General features: G+C 53.8%; 1 protein-coding gene across 1 annotated transcript in view; it reads left to right on the top strand.

Moving 5' to 3' along the window:
- Positions 1 to 26,580, top strand: part of LOC147086614 (uncharacterized) — a 100,961-nt gene that overhangs the window by 53,652 nt on the left and 20,729 nt on the right. The window contains exons 5-6 of the mRNA XM_085978283.1: positions 3,969 to 4,688; positions 13,680 to 14,327. Of these exons, the coding sequence (XP_085834409.1) occupies positions 3,969 to 4,688; positions 13,680 to 14,327 (1,368 nt within the window). The remainder of the gene's footprint in view (positions 1 to 3,968; positions 4,689 to 13,679; positions 14,328 to 26,580) is intronic.

Here is a 26,580-nt window from a genome sequence, read left to right as displayed (position 1 = left end):
CCTTCACCCCCTCGTCCGCCCCGCCGCCTTCACCCCCTCGTCCGCCCCGCCGCCTTCACCTCCCCGTCCGCCCAGCCGCCTTCACCCCCCCGTCCGCCCCGCCGCCTTCACCTCCCCGTCCGCCCCGCCGCCTTCACCCCCTCGTCCGCCCCGCCGCCTTCACCCCCTCGTCCGCCCCGCCGCCTTCACCTAACCGACCGCCCCGCCGCCTTCACCTACCCGACCGCCCCGCCGCCTTCACCCCCTCGTCCGTCCCGCCGCCTTCACCTCCCCGTCCGCCCCGCCGCCTTCACCCCCCCGTCCGCCCCGCCGCCTTCACCCCCCCGACCGCCCCGCCGCTTTCACCCCCACCGTCCGCCCCGCCGCCTTCACCTACCCGACCGCCCCGCCGCCTTCACCCCCTCGTCCGCCCCGCCGCCTTCACCTCCCCGTCCGCCCCGCCGCCTTCACTTCCCCGTCCGCCCCGCCGCCTTCACCCCCTCGTCCGCCCCGCCGCCTTCACCCCCTCGTCCGCCCCGCCGCCTTCACCCCCTCGTCCGCCCCGCCGCCTCCACCCCCCCCGTCCGCCCCGCCCCCTTCACCCCCCCGTCCGCCCCGCCCCCTTCACCCCCTCGTCCGCCCCGCCGCCTTCACCCCCTCGTCCACCCCGCCGCCTTCACCCCCTCGTCCGCCCCGCCGCCTTCACCTACTGGTCCGCCCCGCCCCCTTCACCCCCTCGTCCGCCCCGCCGCCTTCACCCCCTCGTCCGCCCCGCCGCCTTCACCCCCTCGTCCGCCCCGCCGCCTTCACCCCCTCGTCCGCCCCGCCGCCTTCACCTACGGGTCCGCCCCGCCGCCTTCACCCCCCCTCGTCCGCCCCGCCGCCTTCACCCCCCTGTCCGCCCCGCCGCCTTCACCCCCCCGTCCGCCCCGCCGCCTTCACCCCCCCGACCGCCCCGCCGCCTTCACCTCCCCGTCCGCCCCGCCTCCTTCACCGCCCCGCCGCCTTCACCCCCTCGTCCGCCCCGCCGCCTTCACCCCCCTGTCCGCCCCGCCGCCTTCACCCCCCCTCCGCCCCGCCGCCTTCACCCCCTCGTCCGCCCCGCCGCCTTCACCCCCCCGTCCGCCCCGCCGCCTTCACCCCCTCGTCCGCCCCGCCGCCTTCACCTACCGGTCCGCCCCGCCCCCTTCACACCCTCGTCCGCCCCGCCGCCTTCACCCCCTCGTCCGCCCCGCCGCCTTCACCCCCTCGTCCGCCCCGCTGCCTTCACCCCCTCGTCCGCCCCGCCGCCTTCACCTACCGGTCCGCCCCGCCGCCTTCACCCCCCCCGTCCGCCCCGCCGCCTTCACCCCCCTGTCCGCCCCGCCGCCTTCACCCCCCCGTCCGCCCCGCCGCCTTCACCCCCCCGTCCGCCCCGCCGCCTTCACCTCCCCGTCCGCCCCGCCGCCTTCACCCCCTCGTCCGCCCCGCCGCCTTCACCCCCTCGTCCGCCCCGCCGCCTTCACCTCCCCGTCCGCCCCGCCGCCTTCACCCCCCTGTCCGCCCCGCCGCCTTCACCTCCCCGCCGCCTTCACCTCCCCGTCCGCCCCGCCGCCTTCACCCCCTCGTCCGCCCCGCCGCCTTCGCCCCCCCCGTCCGCCCCGCCGCCTTCACCCCCCTGTCCGCCCCGCCGCCTTCACCCCCCCGTCCGCCCCGCCGCCTTCACCCCCCCGACCGCCCCGCCGCCTTCACCTCCCCGTCCGCCCCGCCGCCTTCACCCCCTCGTCCGCCCCGCCGCCTTCACCCCCTCGTCCGCCCCGCCGCCTTCACCCCCCCGACCGCCCCGCCGCCTTCACCTCCCCGTCCGCCCCGCCGCCTTCACCCCCTCGTCCGCCCCGCCGCCTTCACCCCCTCGTCCGCCCCGCCGCCTTCACCTCCCCGTCCGCCCCGCCGCCTTCACCTCCCCGTCCGCCCCGCCGCCTTCACCTCCTCGTCCGCCCCGCCGCCTTCACCTACCGGTCCGCCCCGCCGCCTTCACCCCCCCCCCCGCCCCGCCGCCTTCACCCCCTCGTCCGCCCCGCCGCCTTCACCCCCTCGTCCGCCCCGCCGCCTTCACCCCCTCGTCCGCCCCGCCGCCTTCACCCCCTCGTCCGCCCCGCCGCCTTCACCTACCGGTCCGCCCCGCCCCCTTCACCCCCTCGTCCGCCCCGCCGCCTTCACCCCCTCGTCCGCCCCGCCGCCTTCACCCCCTCGTCCGCCCCGCCGCCTTCACCTACCGGTCCGCCCCGCCACCTTCACCTCCCCGTCCGCCCCGCCGCCTTCACCCCCTCGTCCGCCCCGCCGCCTTCACCCCCTCGTCCGCCCCGCCGCCTTCACCTCCCCGTCCGCCCCGCCGCCTTCACCCCCTCGTCCGCCCCGCCGCCTTCACCCCCCTGTCCGCCCCGCCGCCTTCACCCCCTCGTCCGCCCCGCCGCCTTCACCCCCCTGTCCGCCCCGCCGCCTTCACCCCCCCCGTCCGCCCCGCCGCCTTCACCCCCCGGTCCGCCCCGCCGCCTTCACCCCCCCGTCCGCCCCGCCGCCTTCACCCCCCCTCCGCCCCGCCGCCTTCACCCCCTCGTCCGCCCCGCCGCCTTCACCCCCCTGTCCGCCCCGCCGCCTTCACCCCCCCTCCGCCCCGCCGACTTCACCCCCTCGTCCGCCCCGCCGCCTTCACCCCCTCGTCCGCCCCGCCGCCTTCACCCCCCTGTCCGCCCCGCCGCCTTCACCCCCTCGTCCGCCCCGCCGCCTTCACCCCCTCGTCCGCCCCGCCGCCTTCACCCCCTCGTCCGCCCCGCCGCCTTCACCCCCCCGTCCGCCCCGCCGCCTTCACCTCCTTGTCCGCCCCGCCGCCTTCACCTCCCCGTCCGCCCCGCCGCCTTCACCTCCCCGTCCGCCCCGCCTCCTTCACCTATCCGTCCGCCCCGCCCCCTTCACCTACCGGTCCGCCCCGCCACCTTCACCTATCCGTCCGCCCCGCCGCCTTCACCTACCGGTCCGCCCCGCCACCTTCACCTACCGGTCCGCCCCGCCACCTTCACCTATCCGTCCGCCCCGCCGCCTTCACCTACCGGTCCGCCCCGCCACCTTCACCTATCCATCCGCCCCGCCGCCTTCACCTACCGGTCCGCCCCGCCACCTTCACCTACCGGTCCGCCCCGCCACCTTCACCTATCCGTCCGCCCCGCCGCCTTCACCTACCGGTCCGCCCCGCCGCCTTCACCTCCCCGTCCGCCCCGCCGCCTTCACCTCCCCGCCACCTTCACCTACCAGTCCGCCCCGCCGCCTTCACCTCCCCGTCCGCCCCGCCGCCTTCACCTCCCCGCCACCTTCACCTACCGGTCCGCCCCGCCGCCTTCACCTACCGGTCGGCCCCACCGCCTTCACCTCCCCGCCACCTTCACCTACCGGTCCACCCCGCCGCCTTCACCTCCCCGTCCGCCCCGCCGCCTTCACCTCCCCGCCACCTTCACCTACCGGTCCGCCCCGCCGCCTTCACCTACCGGTCCGCCCCGCCCCCTTCACCTACCAGTCCGCCCCGCCCCCTTCAGGGATCCATGGACGTGCGTTCCTCTCCACTCCCCTCGGTTCCTCTCTCTCTTCCTCTCACCGCTCCCCTCCGTCCCCCTCTACACCTCCCCAGTGGGTACCCGACCATCTGTCCTGCCTTGTTCGGTTGGCAGGGGGCAGACTCGGTCGCGGCTTTCCAAAGGGAATTGGAGAAGTACCCGAAGGCAGAAGAAATGTTTTTTTCTGCAGGGCTACGGGGGGAGTGGCACCGGCTGAAGTGCTCCTGCAGTCGAGCTGGCATGGGCTCGACGGGCCGAAGGGCCTGCCTCCGTTACCGGCGCCAATTCTACGTTAGATTGTTATTATAGATTAGCTTCAGGGGTCTGTGGGCACATCTATAGAGCCAGTGCGAGATCCCCCCGTGTCACCTGTAACGGGCGCTAACTGTGATCTCTCTGTTGTAGGACAGACCGCGGACCACGATGGCGCAGGAGGCGGACCGCGCCCTGACGCCGGCGGAAGCGAGGGGTGCCAAGTGGCTGGAGTGCCGGCAGCGTCGCCCGTCCGACGGAGAGGACTGCTTCATCTGCTCCGAGTGCGGCAAGAGCTTCGAGCAGTACGGCCAGCTGGAGCTGCACCTGGCGTCCCACGGGGGCGAGCAGCCCCTGCAGTGCCCCGTGTGCGGCAAGCACTTCGGCTACTCCTCGCAGCTGGCCCGGCACCGGCGCCGCCACAGCGGCGAGCGGCCCTACCGCTGCCCCACCTGCGGCAAGGACTTCGCCGACACCTCCACCTTGTGCAAGCACCAGCGCACCCACAGCGGGGAGAAGCCCTACCCGTGCCCGTCCTGCGCCAAGCGCTTCAGCTGCTCCTCCCACCTGGCGCAGCACCAGCGCACCCACACGGGCGAGAAGCCTTTCCAGTGCCCGGCCTGCGGCCGCGGCTTCAGCCGCTCCGGCACCCTGCGCCGCCACGAGGTGACTCACACCGGCGCCAAGCCCTACAAGTGCCCCGACTGCGCCAAGGAGTTCAGCCACTCCTCCTCGCTGGTCAAGCACCAGCACCGGCACAAGGAAGACTGGCCCCTGCAGTGCGGCGTGTGCGGCCGGGAGTTCAAGCAGAGGTCGGCGCTGGGCATCCACAAGCTCTACCACCTGGCCGAGAAGAGGCGGAGAGAGGATGAGGTGAGTCGGGTTCGGGCGACGGGCCCCGGTGGGGTTTCAAATGCTTCTCGCTTATTTGCCACCCTCCATAAGCTTCAGCTCATCCAAAGCTCCCGCGTCCCGCTCACCCATCACCCCCTGTGCTCGCTGACTCCTGGTGCAGCAACGCCTCAATTTTAAAATTCTCACCCTTGTGTCCAATTCCCTCCGTGGCCTCCTCGCCCCCTCCCTATCTCTGTAACCTCCTCCTCCAGCCCTACAACCCTCCCAAGAGCTCTGCCCTCCTCCAATTCCGGCCTCTCGAGCATCCCCCCGATTTCCATTGCTCCACCATTGGCGGCCGTGCCTTCAGCCGCCTGGGCCCCGAGCTCTGGAATTCCCTCCCTAAACCTCTCCGCCTCTCTCTCCTCCTTTAAGACGCCCCTTAAATCTGACCTCTTTGACCAAGTTTTTCGTCACCTATCTTAATACCTCCTTATGTGGCTCGGTGTCAAATTTGTGTTTGGTTACGTTTGTGTAGCGCCTTGGGACGTTTTACTACATTACAGGCGCTATATAAATGTAAGTTGTTGAGGAAAAATAGAGGTGAGGTGAGGAGAATTTCAGGCCGCGTCTGTTATGAACTAAAACCTGCATCTTTATACCCTGTCGGGTACTGCTTGGCGAAGTCCTGATCTAACAATTGACTTCAAATTGCAGTAAATCACTTCTTGGAGAACAGATGGGATGCCTGCTATGTTCTCCCATTGTCTCTTTAAATACAACAATAAGACATCATTGGCCCAGAAATTCGGGTCGGAGGCTTCCCGCGGGTGCAAGCCCCCAGACCTGCACTTACCTAGCGCGCCGGCCGTTGAGCTGTGGGCCCGCGTGGGATTCCGATCCTGGGCCTCCTCCAACTGCCAGCGCGCAGTGCTTGCGTATCCCAGGGGCGCAGTTAGTTCGAAGCGTCCCCTGGGATCACGTGGGCCATGGAGAGCCAATCGGAGCAGGGAATGCTTCATTCATAAGTTTGACAAGAAGGGCTGTCAAAACTTATAAATACTACGGCCCCAAAACATCACTAAATCTTCAAATAAATTTTTTTTTAAATCACATTTTTAAAATAAACTATAAATTACATGAAATAACTATTTTAAACAATAATTTAAATTTTTGAAAATAAACTTACCTTGCTTTAAAGTATTTAAAAATAATAAACCTGTGGGAAAAAATGTTTTAATTTTAATTAATTCACCACTTACCTTGTAAAAAGCAGGCCTTGCGACTGCTTTTTACATGTCTAACTTCCCTCCCGGGAAAACCTGCAAAAAAAAAACGTAAGTTCGATGCGCACACGCAGCCTCTCCTGCGCACGCGGTCCACCTCTGAACCCCTTCTTTCAGGGGAACGGAAGTGCCGGTTTCCCGCGCATGCGCAGTGCGTGCAGGAAACCGGCACTTCCATTGGGCTTACGGGTGAGTACCCCGTGCGGACTCACCCGTGGAGACCCGAAGTTCTGGGCCACTAGCTCTCTGCATACAGGCTAAAACCTACTCATCCAGATTTATTTACAAATTAAAATATACAGAAGCAAACATTTCGTCAACGTACTCTTAGTCCGTTACTTAATGAGAATTAGAACTAGAATATATTTTTTGCCAAGTATCTTAAATCTGTGTCCTCTGGTTACTCACTCTCCTGCCAGTTTCTCCCGATCTGCACCTTCAAAACCCTTCATGATTTTGAACCCCTCGATCAAATCTCCCCTTAACCTTCTCTGCTCTAAGGAGAACAATCCCAGCTTCTCCCTGAAGTCCCTCATCCCTGGAACCATTCTGGTCAATCTCAGCACTCTCTCCAAGGCCTTGACATCCTTCCTAAAATGTGGTGCCCTGAACTGGACACAAGACTCCAGCTGAGGTCTTTTAGCATAACTTCCTTGCTTTTGTACTGTATGCCTCTATTTACAAAGCTCAGGATCCCACATGCTTTTTAACAGAAATAACAACAGAAAATGCTGGAAATACTCAGCCGGCCAGAGCAGCATCCGTGAAGGGTCCCAGACCTGAAACGTTAACTCTGTTTCTCCCTCCACGGATGCTGCCCGGCCTGCTGAGTTTTTCCAGCAGTTTTCTGTTGTTATTTCAGATTTCCAGCATCCGCAGTATTTTGCTTCTTAACAGTCTTCTCAACCTGTCCTGCCACCTTCAAAGTCTTGTGTACGTACACCCCCAGGTCTCTCTCTTCCTGCACCCCCTTTAAAATTGTACAACTTAGTTTATATTGCCTCTCCTCATTTCTCCTACCAGAATGCATCACTTCACACTGCGTAACATAACTTCTCCATCATCATGAAATCATTGAGTATGTTCAAGGCTGAGATCGCTAGATTTTTGGACTCTAGGGGAATCAAGGGATATGGGGATCAGGCGGGAAAATGGAGTTGAGGTAGAAGATCAGCCGCGATCTTATTGAATGGCGGAGTGGGCTCGAGGGGCAGAATGGCTGACTCCTGCTCCTAATTCTTATGTTCTTAATCGATAAAGAGGAGGTACTTGAAAGATTGGCAGTGCTCAAAGTAGAAAAGTCACCCGGTCCGGATGGGATGCATCCTAGGTTGCTGAGGGAAGTAAGGGTGGAAATTGCGGAGGCTCTGACCACAGTCTTCCACTCCTCCTTAGATATGGGAATGGTACCAGAGGACTGGAGGATTGCAAATATTACACCCCTGTTCAAAAAAGGGGAGAGGGATAAACCAGGTAACTGCAGGCCAGTCAGCCTAACGTCGGCGCTGGGGAAACTTCCAAGGACAAAATTAATTGTCACTTGGAAAAACATGGGCTAATCAATGAAAGCCAGCATGGATTTGTTAAAGGCAAATCGGAGTTGATTAACTTGTTCGAGTCTTTGAAGCAAGGGAGAGGGTGGATGAGGGTAGTGTGGTGGATGTTGTGTATATGGACTTTCAGAAAGCGTTTGATAAAGTGTCACATAATGGACTTGTTAGCAACATTAAAGCCTATGGGATTAAAGGGACAGTGGCAACATGGATGCAACATTGGCTAAGGGACAGAAAGCAGAGAGTAGTGGTGAACGGTTGTTTTTCAGACTGGAGGGAGGTACAGAGTGGTGTTCCCCAGGAGTCGGTGTTGGGACCACTGCTCTTTTTGATGTGTATTAATGACCTGGACTTGGGTGCACAGGGAACAATTTCAAAGCTGGCAGGTGGCACAAAACCGGGAAATGTAGTAAACAACGAGGAGGATAGTAACAGACATCAGGAGGACATCGACAGGCTGGTGAAATAGGCAAACACACGGCAGAGGAAATTTAACGCAGAGAAGTGTGAAGTGATGCATTTTGGAAGGAAGAATGAGGAGAGGCAATATTTTAAAAAAAAGGTACAGTTTAAAACAGGGTGCAGGAACAGAGACCTGGGAATGCACCCACACAAATTTGGAGTATTCCATCCAATTCTGGTCACAACACTTTAGGAAGGATGTCAAGGCCTTGGCGAGGGTGCAGAGGAGATTTACCAGAATGGTCCCAGGGATGAGGGACTTCAATTATATTGAGAGAGACTAGCACCATAGAATCACATCGCACAGAAGGAGGCCATTCGGCCCCTCGTGCCTGTGCCGGCTCTTTGAAAGAGCTCTCCAATTAGTCCCACTCCCCCCCTGCTCTTTCCCCACAGCCCTGCGAATTTCTCCCCTTCAAGTATTTATCCAATTCCCTTTTAAAAGTTATGATTAAATCTGTTTCCACCGCCCTTTCAGGCAGCGCATTCCAGATCATAACCACTCGTTGCTTATTTTTTTCCCCCTTATGTCGCCTCTGGTTCTTTTGACAATCGCCTTAAACCTGTGTCCTCTGGTTACTGACCCTCCTGCTACTGGAAACAGGTTCTCCCGATCTACTCGATCAGAACCCCTCATGATTTTGAACACCTCTATTAAATCTCCCCTTAACCTTGTCTGCTCTAAGGAGAACAATCCCAGCTTCTCCAGCCTCTCCACCGAACTGAAGTCCCTCATCCCCTGGAACAATTCTGGTAAATCTCCTCCGCACCCTCTCCAAGGCCTTGACATCCTTCCGAAATTGTCAGGCCCAAAAATTGACCACAAGACTCCAGCTGGGGCTGAACGAATGTTTTATAGATTTAGCAGGACATCCTGGCTCTTGCTCTTTATGGAGCCCAGGATCCCATATGCTTTATTAACTTGTCCAGCCACCTTCAAAGATTTCAAGATCGACTGCAACAGGACACAGAAAGGCTAGCAGAATGGGCAGACAAGTGGCAGATGGAATTTAATACAGAGAAGTGTGAGGTGATGCATTTTGGCAGAAGGAACAGGGAGAGGCAATATACACTTAATGGCACAGTTTTAAAGAGTGTGCAGGGACAGAGGCACCTGGGAGTTAATGTGCATAGGTCCCTGAAGGTGGCAGGACACATTGAGCGAGTGGTTAGCAAAGCATATGGGATCTTGGGCTTCATAAATAGAGGTATTGAGTACAAAAGCAGAGAAGTTATGCTGAACCTTTATAAAGCGCTGGTTAGGCCACAGCTGGAGTATTGCATCCAGTTCTGGCCACCGCACTTTAGGAATGATGTGAAGGCCCTCGAGAGGGTGCAGAGGAGATTTACCAGAATGGTTCCGGGGATGGGGGGATCTTAGCCACAAGGACAGGTTGGAGAAGCTGGATTTGTTTTCATTAGAGCAAAGAAGGTTGAGGGGTGATTTGATCGAGGTGTACAAGATTATGACGGGTTTGGACAGGCTAGACGGGGAAAGGCTGTTCCCACTAGTTGATGGTACAAGGACTAGGGGACACAGATTTAAGGATTTGGGCAAGAGATACAGGGGGGGACGTGAGGAAAAACTTTATTACGCAGCGAGTGGTGAGGACCTGGAACTCGCTGCCGACGGAAGTGGTGGAAGTGGAGACACTCAATGTTTTCAAGGGGAGGCTGGATAGGCACTTGAGGGAAATAAACTTGCAGGGCTATGGTTATATAGGGTGCCAATCAAGCGGGCTGCTTTGTCCTGGATGGTGTCGAGCTTCTTGAGTGTTGTTGGAGCTGCACTCATCCAGGCAAGTGGAGAGTATTCCATCACACTCCTGACTTGTGCCTTGTAGATGGTGGAAAGGCTTTGGGGAGTCAGGAGGTGAGACACTCGCCGCAGAATACCCAGCCTCTGACCTGCTCTTGTTGCCACAGTATTTTTGTATTAACTATGCCCCAAAATTTTGAAATTGTACTTCTGATTCCTGAGTCCAAGTCGTTAATATAAATGTGGAACAGCAGTGGTCCTGGTACTGATCCTTGTGGAACACCACTTCCCACCTTTTGCCAATTTTAGTTGGCACCTTCCGTGGTCTGCGCTTTGTGCAGATGCCCATTCGTGCCCCAGAGCCGTGACTCTGAAATAATTCCTTGGGACGACCCTCTTGCTGTCAAGTACGAACCTACAGTTGGCATCAAGAATTCATGAAAAGACCTTAATTACCTGAATAGTTAAATGTCTGCACCTTGCTGGATTCAGGAGAGTGTGGGAAACATAAGAACTTAAGAAATAGGAGCAGGAATAGGCCACTCAGCACCTCGAGCCTGCTCCGCCATTACATAAGAACATAAGAAGTAGGAGCAGAAGTAGGCCATACGGCCCCTCAGGACTGCTCCGCCATTCAATAGGATCATAGCTGATCCGAATCTAGACTCACGTCCACTTCCCTGCCCTCTCCCCGTAACCCCTAATTCCCTTGGTCTGCTAGGAAACTATCTATATCCGTTTTTAATTTATTTAATGTTGCAGCTTCCACAGCTCTCTGGGGTAGCAAATTCCATAGATTTACTACCCTCTGAGTGAAGAAGTGTCTCCTCATCTCAGTTTTGAAAGGGCAGCCCCTTATTCTAAGATTATGCCCCCTAGTTCTATTCAATAAGATCATGGCTGATCTTGGACTCAAAGCCACTTTCCTGCCCGCTGCTCCCTATAACCCTTCACTCCCTTATCTTGCAAAAATCTGTCTATCTCCACCTTAAATGTATTTAATGACCCAGCCTCCACGGCTCTCTGAGGCAGCGAATTCCACAGATTTACGACCCTCTGAGAGAAGAAATTCCTCCTCATCTCAGTTCGAAAAGGACGACCCTTTATTCTAAAACTGTGCCCCCGAGTTCTAGATTCCCCCACGAGGGGAAACATCTTCTCTGCATCGACCTTGTCGAGCCCCCTCAGTATCTTATATGTTTCAATAAGATCACCTCATTCTTCTAAATTCCAATGAGTATAGACCCAACCTGCTCAACCTTTCCTCATAAGTCAACCCCCTCATCTCTGGAATTAACCGAGTGAATCGTCTCTGAACTGCCTCCAATGCTCAAAAGCCAAAAGAGGTCAATAACCAGGGGGCAGAGATTTAAAGTAATTGGGAGAAGGATTAGAGGGGAGTTGAGAAGAACTGTTTTCGGTGGTGGGGGTCTGGAACTCACTGCCTGAAAGGGTGGTCGAGGCAGAAACCCTCATCGCATTTAAAAAGAACTTGGATATGCGCTTGAAGTGCCGTAACCTACTGGGCTACGGACCAAGAGCTGGAAAGTGGGATTAGGCTGGGTAGCTCTTTGTCGACCAGCACAGACACAGTGGGCCGAATGGCCTCCTTCTGTGCCGTAATTCTCTATGATTCTATGTGTATCACCCCTGCCATCTGTCCCAACTCTCTCAAGACCTGCCACCTGTCTCTCATTCTCGCTCTCTCATTTCTCATTCTTCGCTGTGAGGAAGCTCGTAGCCTCCGATCAAAATGAAGATGCGGCCAATCTGGGCAAGCTTACTGGGCGGAGGGGAAGAGAAGCAGAATGCTGTAGAGACTGTTGTGATACTGAATAGGCCAAACAGGCGGTGGGGGCGGGGGGGGGGGGGATGTATCTAGGAAAGGAATCGTGATCTTAATATAAGAGTTCCACAGTAACCTGCAACAGACTAAATGAGAGTCCCACTATAACCTGCGCGAGAACCTAACGTAAGAATTAGGAGCAGGAGTCGGCCATACGGCCCCTCGAGCCTGCTCCGCCATTCAATAAGATCGCGGCTGATCTTCGACCTCAACTCCACTTTCCCGCCCGATCCCTTGATTCACTTAGTGTCCGAAAATCTATCGATCTCAGCCTTGAATATACCCTGAAAAGTGTGAGGTGATGCATTTTGGGAGGACTAATACACAATGCAAGGTAGGACCCTAGGAAGGACAGAGGATCAGAGGGACCTTGGTGTGCATGTACATAGATCCCTGAAGGCAGCAGGACAGGTAAATAAGGTGGTTAAAAAGGCATATGGGATACTTGCCTTCATTAGCCGAGGCATAGAATATAAGAGCAGGGAGGTTATGATGGAGCTGTACAAAACGCTAGTTAGGCCACAGCTGGAATACTGTGTGCAGTTCTGGTCGCCACACTATAGGAGGGATGTGATTGCATTGGAGAGGGTGCAGAGGAGATTCACCAGGATGTTACCTGGGCTGGAGCGCTTCAGCTATGAAGAGAGACTGGACAGGCTGGGGTTGTTTTCCTTAGAGCAGAGAAGGCTGAGGGGGGACCTGATTGAGGTGTACAAAATTATGAGGGGCATAGAGAGGGTAGATAGAAAGGAACTTTTCCCCTTAGTAGAGGGGTCAATAACCAGAGGGCATAGTTTCAAGGTAAGGGGCAGGAGGTTTAGAGGGGATTTGAGGAAAAACTTTTTCACCCAGAGGGTGGTTGGAATCTGGAACTCACTGCCTGAAAGGGTGGTAGAGGCAGGAACCCTCACAACATTCAAGAAGCATTTAGACGAGCACTTGAAATGCCACAGCATACAAGGCTACGGACCAAGTGCTGGAAAATGGGATTAGAATAGACAGGGCTTGATGGCCGGCGCGGACACGATGGGCCGAAGGGCCTCTTTCTGTGCTGTATAACTCTATGACTCAACGACTGAGCATCCACAGCCCTCTGGGGTAGAGAATTCCAAAGATTCACCACCCTCTGAGTGAAGAAATTCCTCCGCATCTCAGACTTAAATGGCCGACCCCTTATCCTGAGACTGTGACCCCTGGTTCTCGACTCCCCAGCCAGGGGGAAACATCCTCCCTGCATCTACACTTTATATGTTTCAATGAGATCATCTCTCATTCCTCTAAACTCCAGAGAGTATATGCCCATTCTGCACAATCTCTCATCATAGGACAGCCCTCTCATCCCAGGAATCAATCCAGTGAACCTTCGTTCCACCCCCTGTAAGGTTCACTAGATTGATTCCTGAGATTCCCACTGTAACAGGCAGTAATGCATGCAGGTGGTTAAGAAGGCAAATGGTATGTTGGCCTTTGTAGCGAGAGGGTTTGAGTACAGGAACAAGGATGTCTTGCTGCAGTTGTACAGGGCCTTGGTGAGACCACACCTTGAGTACTGTGTGCAGTTTTGGCCGCCTTATCTGAGGAAGGATGTTCTTGCCATGGAGGGAGTGCAGCGAAGATTCACCAGGCTGATACCTGGGATGGCAGGAATGACGTATGAGGAGAGATTGGGTTGATTGGGCTTATACTCGCTGGAGTTTAGAAGAATGAGAGGGGATCTCATTGAAACTTACAAAATTCTAACAGGACTAGATGCAGGAAGGATGTTCCCGATGGTCGGGGAGTCCAGAACCAGGGGTCACAGTCTAAGGATAAGGGGTAAGCCATTTAGGACTGAGATGAGGAATTTCTTCACCCAGAGTGGTGAACCTGTGGAATTCTCTACCACAGAAGGCAGTTGAGGCCAATTCATTAAATATATTCAAGAAGGAGTTAGATATATTTCTTAAGGCTAAAGGGATCAAGGGGTATGGGGAGAAGGCAGGGACAGGGTACTGAATTTGGATGATCAGCCATGATCTCATTGAATGGCGGAGCAGGCTCGAGGGGCCGAATGGCCTACTCCTGCTCCTATCTTCTATGTTTCTATGTGCCAGTCCCACTGTAACTGTGACGTCTCTGTTGTAGGAGAGGCTGATGAATGGAGCGGCGAACTCTCAGGATCCAGACTCCGGCCTTCAATCCCCCCAGGTGTCCCAAGGCGGAGTGATGTCGAACCGTGCCCGGTGGTCGGACTATGCGGAGGCGCCGAAGCGCTTCAGCTGCCCGGAGTGCGGGAAGGGCTTCAACCAGAACTCCCGGCTGAAGCTGCACCTGCGGGTGCACACCGGCGAGCGACCCCTGACCTGCGCGGACTGCGGCAAAGGCTTCAGCAACTCCTCCAACCTGCGCAAGCACGAGCGCACCCACACCGGCGAGAAGCCCTTTCAGTGCCCCGTCTGCGGCAAGGAGTTCAGCCAGTCGTCCACGCTGGTAGCGCACCAGCGCACCCACACGGGCGAGAAACCGTTCCGCTGCTCCGCCTGCGGGATGGACTTCAACAAGCAGTGCAACCTGCGCAAGCACGAGCGCACCCACACCGGCGAGAAGCCCTTCGAGTGCCCGGTCTGCGGGAAGGGCTTCATCGACCCCTCCAGCCTCCGCAACCACAAGGGCACGCACATGGGCGAGAAACCTTTCCAGTGCCCCGCCTGCGGCAAGGGCTTCAGCAACCCGTCCAGCCTCCGCAAGCACAAGAGGATCCACGCGGGCGATGGCAGCAGGAGCGCAGATGGGGTAAGTGAGGCTTTGGTGGTTGTATGATGCCCGGGGTTAGATTGCGGGTGGGGAGCGGAGGTGAATAAAGCTCGCCAAGTTCTTCGGCGCCACCTCACCAAAGCCTTTCCACCATCTACAAGGCACAAGTCAGGAGTGTGTTGGAATACTCTCCACTTGCCTGGATGAGTGCAGCTCCAACAACACTCAAGAAGCTCGACACCATCCAGGACCAAGCAGCCCACTTGATTGGCACCCCATCCACCACCTTAAACATTCACTCCCTCCACCACCGGCGCACCGTGGCTGCAGTGTGTACCATCTACAAGATGCACTGCAGCAACTCGCCAAGGCTTCTTCGGCAGCACCTCCCAAACCCGCGACCTCTTCCACCTAGAAGGACAAGGGCAGCAGGTGCATGGGAACACCACCACCTCCCAAGTTCCCCTCCAAGTCACACACACACCATCCCAACTTGGACATGTATTGGCCGATCCTTCATCGTCGCTGGGTCAAAATCCCGGAACTCCCTCCCCAACAGCACTGTTGGGAGTACCTTCGCCACACGGACTGCAGTGGTTCAAGAAGGCGGCTCACCACCACCTCAAAAGGGCAGCTAGGAATGGGCAATAAATGCCGGTCTTGCCAGCGACGCCCACATCCCGAAATTGGGGAAAAGAACCTGATTAGAAAGTTCTTCAAGACAGATTTGGGATTGAGGGGGTTTGGAAAGGAGGCCCGTAGTCAAGAGAAAAGTTTCAGTCTAACCTCCATCATTGTCATGCACCAAAAGGATTCATTTTCTAGAGCTGTTGAGAATTGTACACGGGCGAAGAGATTTTGTTTGCCTGATTGAGGAATCCATCCTCTCCTGGTAGGGACAATACCCCCTTTTGCCCCAGCCCATTGGGCTTTGGTGCAGCTTAACAATAGCTGGGGCTGCTGGATTTAGCCGTGTATCGGCATCGAGCACTGAGATGCTTCGCTGCTTGTCCAGTTAGGCCCGGCCCTCCCCCGTGGGGGCCATCAGCTTGTGGGCTAATTTGGAGTTGGGTAGGGAGAATCACAGCCCACAGAGTGCGAGTCCAGCCCTCCAGCCTCTGCCCCTAGAGTGTTGCACACCTACCTGGTTGAGTCAAGAGATGACCAAGTCAATCACATAAGGTTGGCGCTACCTTCATTTTTGATTGCCCGCAGAGTTATCTCAAAGAGACTCTGCTTGCATCTCTTCCCACCGCTGGCCATACAGCCAATAATACCCCCAGAAGTTCCTCACGAGCAGGATGGCGAGCAGCTTAACTTGCCTTAAAATGTGCATTGACCACCCCTCCTCCCACCCCCATCCTCCTGAACACAGCATGGTCGCACATCATATCCCATAGATGAAGGTGTTGAGCTTGTTCAGCAGATGCTTGCCTCTCTTCAGTGCAGTCATAGAAGGGTCCTGAACCTCGGACAGACAGGTGCATTTTGTCATGTCAGCCTGCAGCAGCAATTGTCCCAAGTCTCAGAATCTTCAAGATATGTGACGGATGTGCCTTCAACCCGCTGGTGGAACACTGTGACCGGCCACCCACCTCGACATGCTAGATGTCCCAAGTCCATCGCTACAGTTGAGGCACCTGCTTAATTCAGGTCCTCGTGTGAGGGGGGGGAAGAACAGAAACTGGTGCCGGGAAGGAAAGCTTCTGCCTACGTCAGCCTCGCATTGTGTTGGCCATTCACAGAAAAGACAAATGTCTTGTTTGGTGCCACTCATAAAGATATCTGTAATGTATAGAATTTGGTATTGGGGTGGATCTTCCATTGACAGCTCCTATGGGAAACCTTATTATAAAAGTGTCTGCATTTTTTGCAATTATGTGTGACCCCCTGTAAGAGGTGCTGCAGAAGGACTTTGAGTGTTAAAGATGTGACATCATAACCTGTCACATAATGTCACCTGTCACCGAACACACACTGTTTCAGTGAATGTCTTTCCCCCACACTAATCACTCAAATTGCTTTATGGAAAAAAAATTGTACGCCATTTTTTCTCAGTAACTGTCATTTCTAATGTCCAAAATCAGGGTTTGAAAAAAAAATAATTACAAATACATATTTCAAAATAACATGATTAAATGTATCCATGGACTTGTTTTTTTTTTGTGTCTTTCAGTGCCTTCATTAAAGTTTTTACTTGAAGGCCTTAGCCGCTCCCAAAAGCCTGGGCTCCGACTTGATCAGTTTGCCCAGACCTGCGATGCTGTGATCTGAATTTGGGTTGTGCAATACGAGCATGTGCCGTGTATCCAATTTCCCAGGCTCTGTCAGTGCTATTTAGTTGCGTTGCTGGAATATTTTTCCTTGGCTTCTTGCAGTTTCTGTTCAGTTGTTCTTCGCAATTATTTTAAAGAAAAGCTCGAGGACAAATTCCAAAAACTTAATTCATGTAAAGCTTATATTTATTTATTTTTAAAAACAGAGGGCATGATTGAGAGGAGAAAATGACAGTGTGCTGATTACGCACTTGTAACTTTTGTGTTCTATAAACTTCAGAAAGTGTATTAAGCTGAGAAAGAGAATGTCTTCAAAAAGAAACACCAAGTGAATTTTAAAGACAATTTATTATCCCACTTGTGTTTTGTTGGTGTTTAGAAAAGGTAAATATCCTCATGGCTTTCATTTCACAGAATCACAGAAACCCCACAGTGCAGATAGAGGCCATTTCGGCCCATCGAGTCTGCACCGACACATAACCCACCCAATTCCCGTAACCCCTACACCAACACATATCCCACCCTATCCCCGTAACCCCACGTATTTAATCCCCCTAACACTAAGGGTCAATTTATCATAGCCAATCAACCTAACCCGCACATCTTTGGACTGTGGGAGGAAACCGGAGCACCCGGAGAAAACCCACGCAAACACGGGGAGAATGTGCAAACTCCACACAGACAGTCACCCGAGGCCGGATTCAAACCCGGGTCCCTGGCGCTGTGAGGCAACAGTGCTAACCACTATGCCACCGTGCTTTTGAGAGAGAGTTGCTAATTTATAATACCTGTTATAAAGAAAGAGTGAGAGAGGCAGACAGATAGTAGGTCTTCACTCATTCTAATTTGATTACTTTTTTTAACAAATGAATTGAATTTTGAAAGCAGGCCAAACCTCTGCAGGAAACAGATGGGAGGGGAGAGAATAATCAAATCTTTTGTCACCTGCCCTTGGAGGGAGGTGGGAGTGGGGGGAGTGGATGGAGGGTTAAGGGTGAAGTGAGAGTGGGTGGAGGACACAGCGGGTAATTCAAGGGCGAGGGAAGGGTGTAGCAATGGTTGTGAAGGCGAAGGGGTGGGCGATGCAAGGGGAACAGGAAGTAAATCGCTGATGCGCACATTTTCCCTGAAACCAGCACCCGCCCCACCTCACCCCACCCAAAATGCAGCCTACAGTCATTGGTGGCACCTTTCCCCACCGCACCACCCACTCGAAAGGAATGAATGAAAAAGACAAGGAAGAAACATAAAGGAAGTTAAGAGGCTAGAAGAGAGGAGAGATGCAGAAGTGGAGAGACCAAGAGAAACAGCAACACAAAAGACCTCAGACAGGTAAGAGAGAGATAGAGACTACATCTAGACTTAATGTATGCAATGGGCAATAGACTAGTATATTGATATATAAACTTGAGGTCATCCAAAACTCTGCTGCCCCGTGTCCTAACTAGCACTGAGTCCCGTTCGCCCATCACCCCCTGTGCTCACTGCCCCGTGTCCTAACTCACACCCAGTCCCGTTCGCCCATCACCCCCTGTGCTCACTGCCCCGTGTCCTAACTCACACCCAGTCCCGTTCGCCCATCACCCCCTGTGCTCACTGCCCCGTGTCCTAACTCACACCCAGTCCCGTTCGCCCATCACCCCCTGTGCCCGCTGACCTACATTGGCTCCCGGTCCGGCAACGCCTCGATTTTAAAATTCTCATCCTTGTCTTCAAATCCCTCCATGGCCTTCTCACCCCCCCTCCCTACCTCTCTAACCTTCTCCAGCCCTACAACCCTTCGAGATCTCAGCACTCCGCCTAGTCTGGCCTGTTGAACATCCCCCAATTTCCATCGCTCCACCATTGGTGGCCGTGCCTTCAGCCGCCTGGGCCCCGAGCTCTGAAATTTCCTCCCTAAACCTCTCCGCCTCTCTCTCCTCCTTTAGAACGCTCCTTAAAACCAACCTCTTTGACCAAGCTTTTGGTCATCTAGCCATAACATGTCCTTACATGGCTCGGTGGTTTTTACTGATAACATTCCCGCGAAGCGCCTTGGGGATGTTTTATTATGTTAAAGGCGCTATATAAATCTACGCTGTTGTTGCTGTAACCTCCGCCCTCCCTTCTTGCAGATTATACACACACACAATGAGTGAAGAAACATTCCAAAGCTCCAATCCCAGCAGAGCTACAATCCTGGCCACTTCACCCAGGACGCGCCGCACAGCCGAGACCGCAAGTGGCCAGCATCCGTTGAGGCGCGCCGAGCATTCCCGGGCTCGTGTGTTAACACCTCCGCCCAAAAGAAGCGCTTCGGGGTTGGCCAAAGGACAAGACGGACGGGGGGGGGTCACGTGTTTGACCCGACCAAACTCTTGAGGAAAAAAAATTGACCGTGGCATTCCGCTGTCTCGACCTGAGCCGCAGCGAGTCTGATGTTGGGAAAACGGCCAAATGAACCCATGGGCTTCCCCTGCGGTTACTGTGCTGTATGATATTGCATGGACCATTCAGTCGCTAAGAGCAGCCTAGTGTGGTTGATATATTCCAGGAGGTGCTCACACTCTAGCACAACTAATAGGTATGGTACCGTAGTGGTTATCTTACTGGACTAGTAATCTGGAGCTCAACGTAAGCTCGAGGAACAGCACCTCATCTTTCGATTTAGGCACTTTACAGCCTTCTGGACTCCATATTAGGCCAGAAATTCGGGTCGGGGGGCTTCCCGCGGGTGCAAGTCCCCCCCGACCTGCACTTACCTAGCGCGCCGGCCGTTGTGCTGTGGGCCCGCGTGGGATTCCGATCCTGGGCCTCCTCCAGCTGCCGGCACGCAGTGCTTGTGTATCCCAGGGGCGCAGTTAGTTCGAAGCGTCCCCTGGGATCACGTGGGCCATGGAGAGCCAATGGTAGCAGGGAATCTCTATTCATAGATTTGACAGGAAGTGCTGTCAAATCTATGAAATGGAGATCGGCCCCAAAACATCACTAAAACTTCAAATAAATTTAATAAAAACATCACATTTTTAAAATAACTATAAATTACATAAAATAACTATTTTAAACAATAATTTAAATTTTTGAAAAAATTAATTACACTTTCTAACGGGGCTAAAAATAAACTTACCTTTCTTTAAAGTATTTAAAAATAATAAACCTGTGGGAAAAAATGTTTTAATTTTACTTAATTCACCACTTACCTTGTTAAAAGCAGGCCCTGCGACTGCTTTTTAAAAGCGTAACTCCTGGAGACTTACCCTCCCGGAGAAAGCTGCCAAAAAAAAAAAAGGAAGTTCCAGGCGCACGCGCTACCTCTCCGGCGCACGCGTTCGACCTGTGAACCCCTTCCTTTAAGGGGAACAGAAGTTCCGGTCTTATGCGCAGTGCGTGCACGAAACCGGCACTTCCGTTGGGCCTACGCGTGAGTACCCAGCGCGGACTCACCCGTGGGGACCTGAATTTCTGGCCCATTGAGTTCAACAATTTCAGACTATAACCCCCCCCCCCCCACCCGCATTTTTTCAGGCGGCTGCTGTGTATGATTCTGCCATTCCCATTTGCAACATTTAACCGCTCCTGCCTTGCATTCTAGCACAGACCGTCCCTTAAGTTCCTTCCTCACCCCCGCCCCCCCCCCCCCCTTTCCCTACCTCTGCGCCTGCTTAAAATCCGCTACATTTCCAACTTTTACCAGTTTTGAAGAAGGGGTCCCAGACCTGAAACGTTAGCTCTGTTTCTCTCTCCCCGGATTTTCGGATTTCCAGCATCCGCAGTATTTTGCTATTGTGTTAGTACTGTAATCCGGAGTCATGAATTCAACTCCCGCCACGGCAACGTGTGAATTTGAATTCAGTTAATTAAATAAATCTGGAAATGAAAAGCTGGTGTCGGTAATGGTGACCGTGCCACTGTCGAATTGTCGTGAACCGGTTGGGCTTATACTAACGTCCTTGAGGGGAAGCAAACCTGCTGTCCTTGGGGACCAGACCCACAGGCCTAACATGAAATGGTTTCTATCAAACTGCTGCAAAAAAAATTGTGCGCGCACTGCAGCGGTTCAAGGCAGCTCACCACCACCACCTGCTCAAGGGCAATAAATGCTGGCCTTGCCAGTGACGCCCATATCTCCTGAATGAATAACAATAAAGAAACAACAAATTGCATTTAAACAGCGCCTTCAACGTAGTTAAAAAGTCCCAAGGTGCTTCACAGGAGCGTTACAATTTGACACCGAGCCACATTCAGGTGACCAAAAGCTTGGTCAGTGAAGTCGTTTTTAAGGAGCGTCTTAAAGGAGGAGAGAGAGGCGGAGAGGTTTAGGTAGGGAATTCCAGAGTTCGGGGCCCAGGGAGCTGAAGGCACGGCCGCCAATGGTGGAGCGATGGAAATCGGGGGATGCTCAAGAGGCCAGAATTGGAGGAGGGTGGAGATCTCGGAGAATTGTAGGCAATGCTCCCTCTTAACTTTTTTTTCCCCTTTTAAACTTGCTGCACAGTATCTCTTCCAGCGGGAGCGGCCTGCGCGGGACCTCGCGATCAGTGCGTGGCCATGCACCTTAGGGGAAACATTGGTTGTAGGTTACAAAAATAGGGAGGGGACGGAGGCCATTTAGGGATTTGAACACAAGGATGAGAATTTTTAAATTGAAGCGTTGCCGGACTGGGAGCCAATGTAGGTCAGCGAGCACAGCTGGGGGGGGTGATGGGTGAACGGGACTCGATGCGAGTTAGGCTGCGGGCAGCTTACTGTGATCGGGCCAAAGTGTGAGACCCAGGCAACACGAACTCTGTGCGTCTGGTTAAAAGAGGCAAGTTTCAGTCCGTAAGAGATGAAGCCTGCTCACAGAAACTGCGGTCAAGGAGTTGCACCAGGGAAAGACGATGGAAAAGGCGAGAACCGTAACAACAGCAAGCCCCTTTGAAGAAGTTGGACCTGTACAGAGTGCGACAGGGATACCTGCCACAGCCGACAGGGTGTGTGGATGCCAGATATGCTTCGTGCCTGGACAGTGAAACCACCTGTGCCAAAACCACATCCAGACGGGGATCGGGATCCTGGCTGAGCAGTTCGGGGAGTTGTTTTGCTGAAGATGAAAACTAAACAATAACCTTGTCACTTTTTGGGACTTCAACTTGTTTTAGCCTTTGAGAATTTTGAAGGCTGCAGAGATCATCTACCAGAGTGGCACCAGGGATGCGGGACTTCAGGTATGTGGAGAGACTGGAGAAGTTGGGACTGTTCTCCTTAGAGTAGAGAAAGGTTAAGGCAGGATTTAATAGGTGCTCAAAATTATGAGGGGTTTTGATAGAGTAAATAAAAAACTTTCCACTGGCAGGAGGGTCGGTAATCAGAGGACACAGATTGAAGATAATTGGCAAAAGAACCAGAGGGGGAGATGAGAACTTTATTTACACAGCGTGTTGTGATCTGGAATGCCCTGCATGAAAGGGCGGTGGGAGCAGATTCAATAGTAACTTTCAAAAGGCAATTGGATAAATACTTGAAGGGGAGAAATTTGCAGGACTGTGGGGAAAGAGCAGGGGGGAGTGGGACTAATTGGAGAGCTCTTGAAGAGCCGGCACAGGTGCGACGGGCCAAATGGCCTCTTTCTGTGCTGTGAGATTCTATGATTACATTATAGTAATGATAAACCCAGTTTACGGAGAATTATCTCCTAGAGCTACGCAAGCCTTTTGGCATGCTCCTGGGGTGAGGTACCAGACCGCCCAGCCAACACAGACATCAGGACCTTTACATTCACATCGTTTGAGATGATGGGGAGTTGTTAAAATACCTTCCATAGCAGTTGCCGCCCTGATGTGATAGTTTTGATTCAGTATTCTTGCAAGGGGGCTTAGCTGAACAAACAATACAGATGTCATGAGCTTCCACACGGTGTATTGGGGTTGGTTGAGGTATAACTTTGATTGGCAACTCAGTAGACCAATTGTTCTCGCACACAGTTGAGGGAGCGGTCGGGGGGGGGGGGTTCAGAGGGCAGTCTTTGTTTCTGTCTTTCCATCTCTCTGGCGACTGCGGCAGTCTGGAGCAGATCTTGCTCTCGAGGTGGGTGAATATGGGTCAGTCAGAAACACGCAGGCTCAGGCATGGCAGAGTGAACTCGTACTGCTTATAAGCAAAAGTTGGTGTCGGGGTCAGCTAACTTGAGTAAATTTAGCCTTTAACATGCAAGGTGCATAGTTTGCCACTCCTTTGGGATGAGTAGCAACAGGGAATTGCTTGAAACTCGCAGGGTACATGTATTTTGTTCATATATTCTATGTAAAGTTTGTTGGTTTACAGCCAGCCTTGTCTCAATGGAGTCTTTGGTCTGCCTTCCGTTATGTTCCATTTGGAGCAGAGGAGGCTGAGGGGAGATTTAATTGCAGTTTATAAAATTATGAGGGGACTGGATAAAAAGGACCTATTTCCCTTGGCAGAGAGGCCAATAACCAGGGGGCATAGGTTTAAAGTAATTGGGAGAAGGTTTAGAGGGGAGTTGAGGAGAACTTTTTCACCCAGAGGGTGGTGGGGGTCTGGAACTCACTGCCTGAAAGGGTGGTCGAGGCAGAGACCCTCATCGCATTTAAAAAGGACTTGGATATGTACTTGAAGTGCCGTAACCTACAGGGCTACGGACCAAGAGCTGGAAAGTGGGATTAGGCTGGATAGCTCTGTAGGCCGGCATAGACATGACGGGCCGAATGGCCTCCTTCGTGCTGTAAATTTCCATGATTCTATGACGGGAATAGGCCTTGGCATGTTGTACTACATTATAAATGCAAGTTGTTGTGTGACATCCTGGTATCCAGTACATGCAACAAGGGGTTTATTGTTACCGCCCCGAGGTCACACTGTTGTTTAACTAGATATTGGGCATTAAAGGGGGTAATGCTGATTGCAGGGCATATGAGATTCACTTATGGGAGTGACCGGAGATGCGGAACCCAAGACGTTATCCATTGTCGTCCCGTGAAAGATGTAACAAACATCAATCAATAATGCCTGCAGGACATGGAACATGGGAGAGCCGGGGGGAAGTTACTTTCACCTTTAAAAACCCCAGACGTTTGCCCAGTTTTCATTCTGAGCCTCTCAAAAACCAAGGAGAGGTAGCAGGTCAACCATTTGTTAGGAGATTGCACATGACCACTACGCAGGGCCTGAGACGGTAAGTGTGAGAGTCCCACTGTAACCTGCGACAGGCAGAGTTATGTGTTTGAGCAGCATCCGCTGGCTCCTATTGAGGTTGGAGTCCAACTGGACTCAGTCCAGTACAGATACGGTTAACATACTGGTTATGTTACTGGGCTGATGATCCAGAGACGTGAGTTTAAATCTCACCACGCCAGCTGGGGAATTTAAATTCAGTTAATTAAATAAATCCATAATTCTATATTCTCTGGAACAGTACCCATGGATTGGAGGGTAGCTAATGTAACCCCACTATTCAAAAAAGGTGGTAGAGAAAAAGCGGGGAATTATAGACCGGTAAACCTGACATCGGTAGTGGGGAAAATGCTAGAGTCCATTATAAAAGATGTAATAGCAGAGCATTTGGAAAACAGTGACAGGATCGGACAAAGTCAACATGGAATTACAAAAGGTAAATCATGCTTGACTAATCTACTGGAATTTTTTGAGGATGTAACTGGTAGAATAGATAAGGGAGAACCAGTGGATGTGGTGTATTTGGACTTTCAGAAGGCTTTCGATAAGGTCCCGCATAAGAGACTAGCGTGCAAAGTTAAAGCACATGGGATTGCGGGTAAGGTACTGACTTGGATAGAAAACTGGTTGGCAGACAGGAAGCAAAGAGTTGGAATAAACGGGTCTTTTTCCGAGTGGAAGGTAGTGACTTGTGGGGTACTGCAGGGATCGGTGCTAGGACCCCAGCTATTCACAATATATATTAATGACCTAGATGAGGGAACTAGATGTAATATCTTCAAGTTTGCAGACGACACAAAGCTGGGTGGGCGTGTGTGCTGTGAGGAGGATGCAGAGAAACTCCAGTACGATTTGGACAGGGGTGATATGGCAGATGCAGTATAATGTGGATAAATGCAAGGTTACCCACTTTGGTGGCAGAAACAGGAAGGCAGATTATTATCTGAACGGCAATAGATTGGGAAAAGGGGAAGTGCAACGAGACCTGGGTGTCCTTGTGCACCAGTCGCTGAAGGTAAGCATGCAGGTGCAGCAGGCGGTTAAGAAGGCAAACGGTATACTGGCCTTCATAGCAAGAGGATTCGAGTACAGGAACAAGGGTGTCTTGCTGCAGTTATACAGGGCCTTGGTGAGACCACACCTTGAGAATTGTGTGCAGTTTTGGTCGCCTTATCTGAGGAAGGATGTTCTTGCCATGGAGGGAGTGCAGCGAAGATTCACCAGACTGATACCTGGGATGGCAGGAATGACGTATGAGGAGAGATTGGATCGATTAGGCTTATATTCACTGGAGTTTAGAAGAATGAGAGGGGATCTCATTGAAACTTATAAAATTCTAACAGGACTAGACAGACTAGATGCAGGAAGGATGTTCCTGATGGCGGGGATTCCAGAACCAGGGGTCACAGTCTAAGGATAAGGGGTAAGCCATTTAGGACAGAGATGAGGAGGAATTTCTTCACCCAGAGAGTGGTGAACCTGTGGAATTCTCTACCACAAAAGGCAGTTGAGGCCAATTCAGTAAATATATTCAAGAAGGAGGTAGATATATTTCTTAAGGCTAAAGGGATCAAGGGATATGGGGAGAAAGCAGGGACAGGGTACTGAATTTGGATGATCAGCCATGATCTCATTGGATGGCGGAGCAGGCTCGAGGGGCCGAATGGCCTGCTCCTGCTCCTATCTTCTATGTGTGGTAAACCACTGTTGTTAGTATTGTTGTTCACTGTTAGTACTGTTGTTCACTCTTGCATATTGTTGTACTTGTCTGTGCATGCCTCAGCTGACTCCGCCCCTGGCTCCACCCTCATGGCTGGGTATAAAGGTCGCTGCTCAGAAGCCTCCGGCCCTTTTGGATACCAGGCAACCACAAGAGGCATGCTCTGTTCTTTGGTAATAAAAGCCTGTTTATTACTTTCTCAATCTCCAGTCTTTTGTAGCAATTGATAGTGCATCAATTTTATTACCAAAGTTAAATGTTGGCTGCGGATGCTGATCAACCGATGGCGCAAAACGCTGAGCAGCAGGCGCTGCTGCGAGCCCTCAGACCAACATGCCTGGACTTAGACCCCCAAGAAGCAGGTTCGTCGACTAAATTCGCACAATGGCTGCGTTGCTTTGAGGCGTATCTGGAAGCCTCGACCGTGACTCTTGATGAAAATAAACTGAAAATCCTGGCCTCGAAGGTGAGCCACCAAGTCTATACTTTAATCCAAGATGCGACGACCTACGCGGCGGCTATCGACCTACTGAAAGGGCAGTATGCACGCCCGGTTAACACGGTCTATGCCAGGCACCTTTTAAGATCTCGCAGACAGCAGCCCGGGGAATCGGTGGAAGCCTTCCTACGGGCACTGCGGGTACTCGGACGCGGCTGCGACTGCAAGGAAGTATCGGCCGCGGCACATGCGGAGGGACTGATACGAGACGCTTTCGTTGCGGGTCTAAGGTCCGACTACTCCCGGCAGAGGCTGCTGGAGAAGGGTGAAATAGACCTGACAAAGGCAGTGTCCCTCGCGCTCTCGCTCGACGCGGCCCACAGAAATATGGACGCTTTCTCCACTCATCGCCCCGCGCCGTGGACGCCGCAATCTTGGGCCATGGGACCGCCACCTCCGACTGCTGCAGCGATGTCCAAGGCACAAAAATGCTATTTTTGTGGCCAAGCTAAACACCCTAGAGCACGCTGCCCCGCGAAGAATGCTACCTGCTCCGGCTGCGGGAAGAAAGGTCACTACGTTAGCGCCTGCAAAGGGAAGACCGCTAACGCCAGCAGCGCTGCGTGCGAACCGTGGGCGCAGCCATCTTGTCCGCCATCTTGGGCTCCCCCAGCCGCGTGGGGATCGGGACCGTGGGCGCCGCCATTT

This window comes from Somniosus microcephalus, unplaced genomic scaffold (genome assembly GCF_052327205.1).
Source record: "Somniosus microcephalus isolate GS21.2 unplaced genomic scaffold, FLI_Smic_1.0 unresolved_chr7, whole genome shotgun sequence".
Classification (NCBI taxonomy): domain Eukaryota; kingdom Metazoa; phylum Chordata; class Chondrichthyes; order Squaliformes; family Somniosidae; genus Somniosus; species Somniosus microcephalus.
The sequence above is the reverse complement of the archived record's forward strand: the minus strand, read 5'-3'. Positions and strand labels throughout refer to the sequence as shown.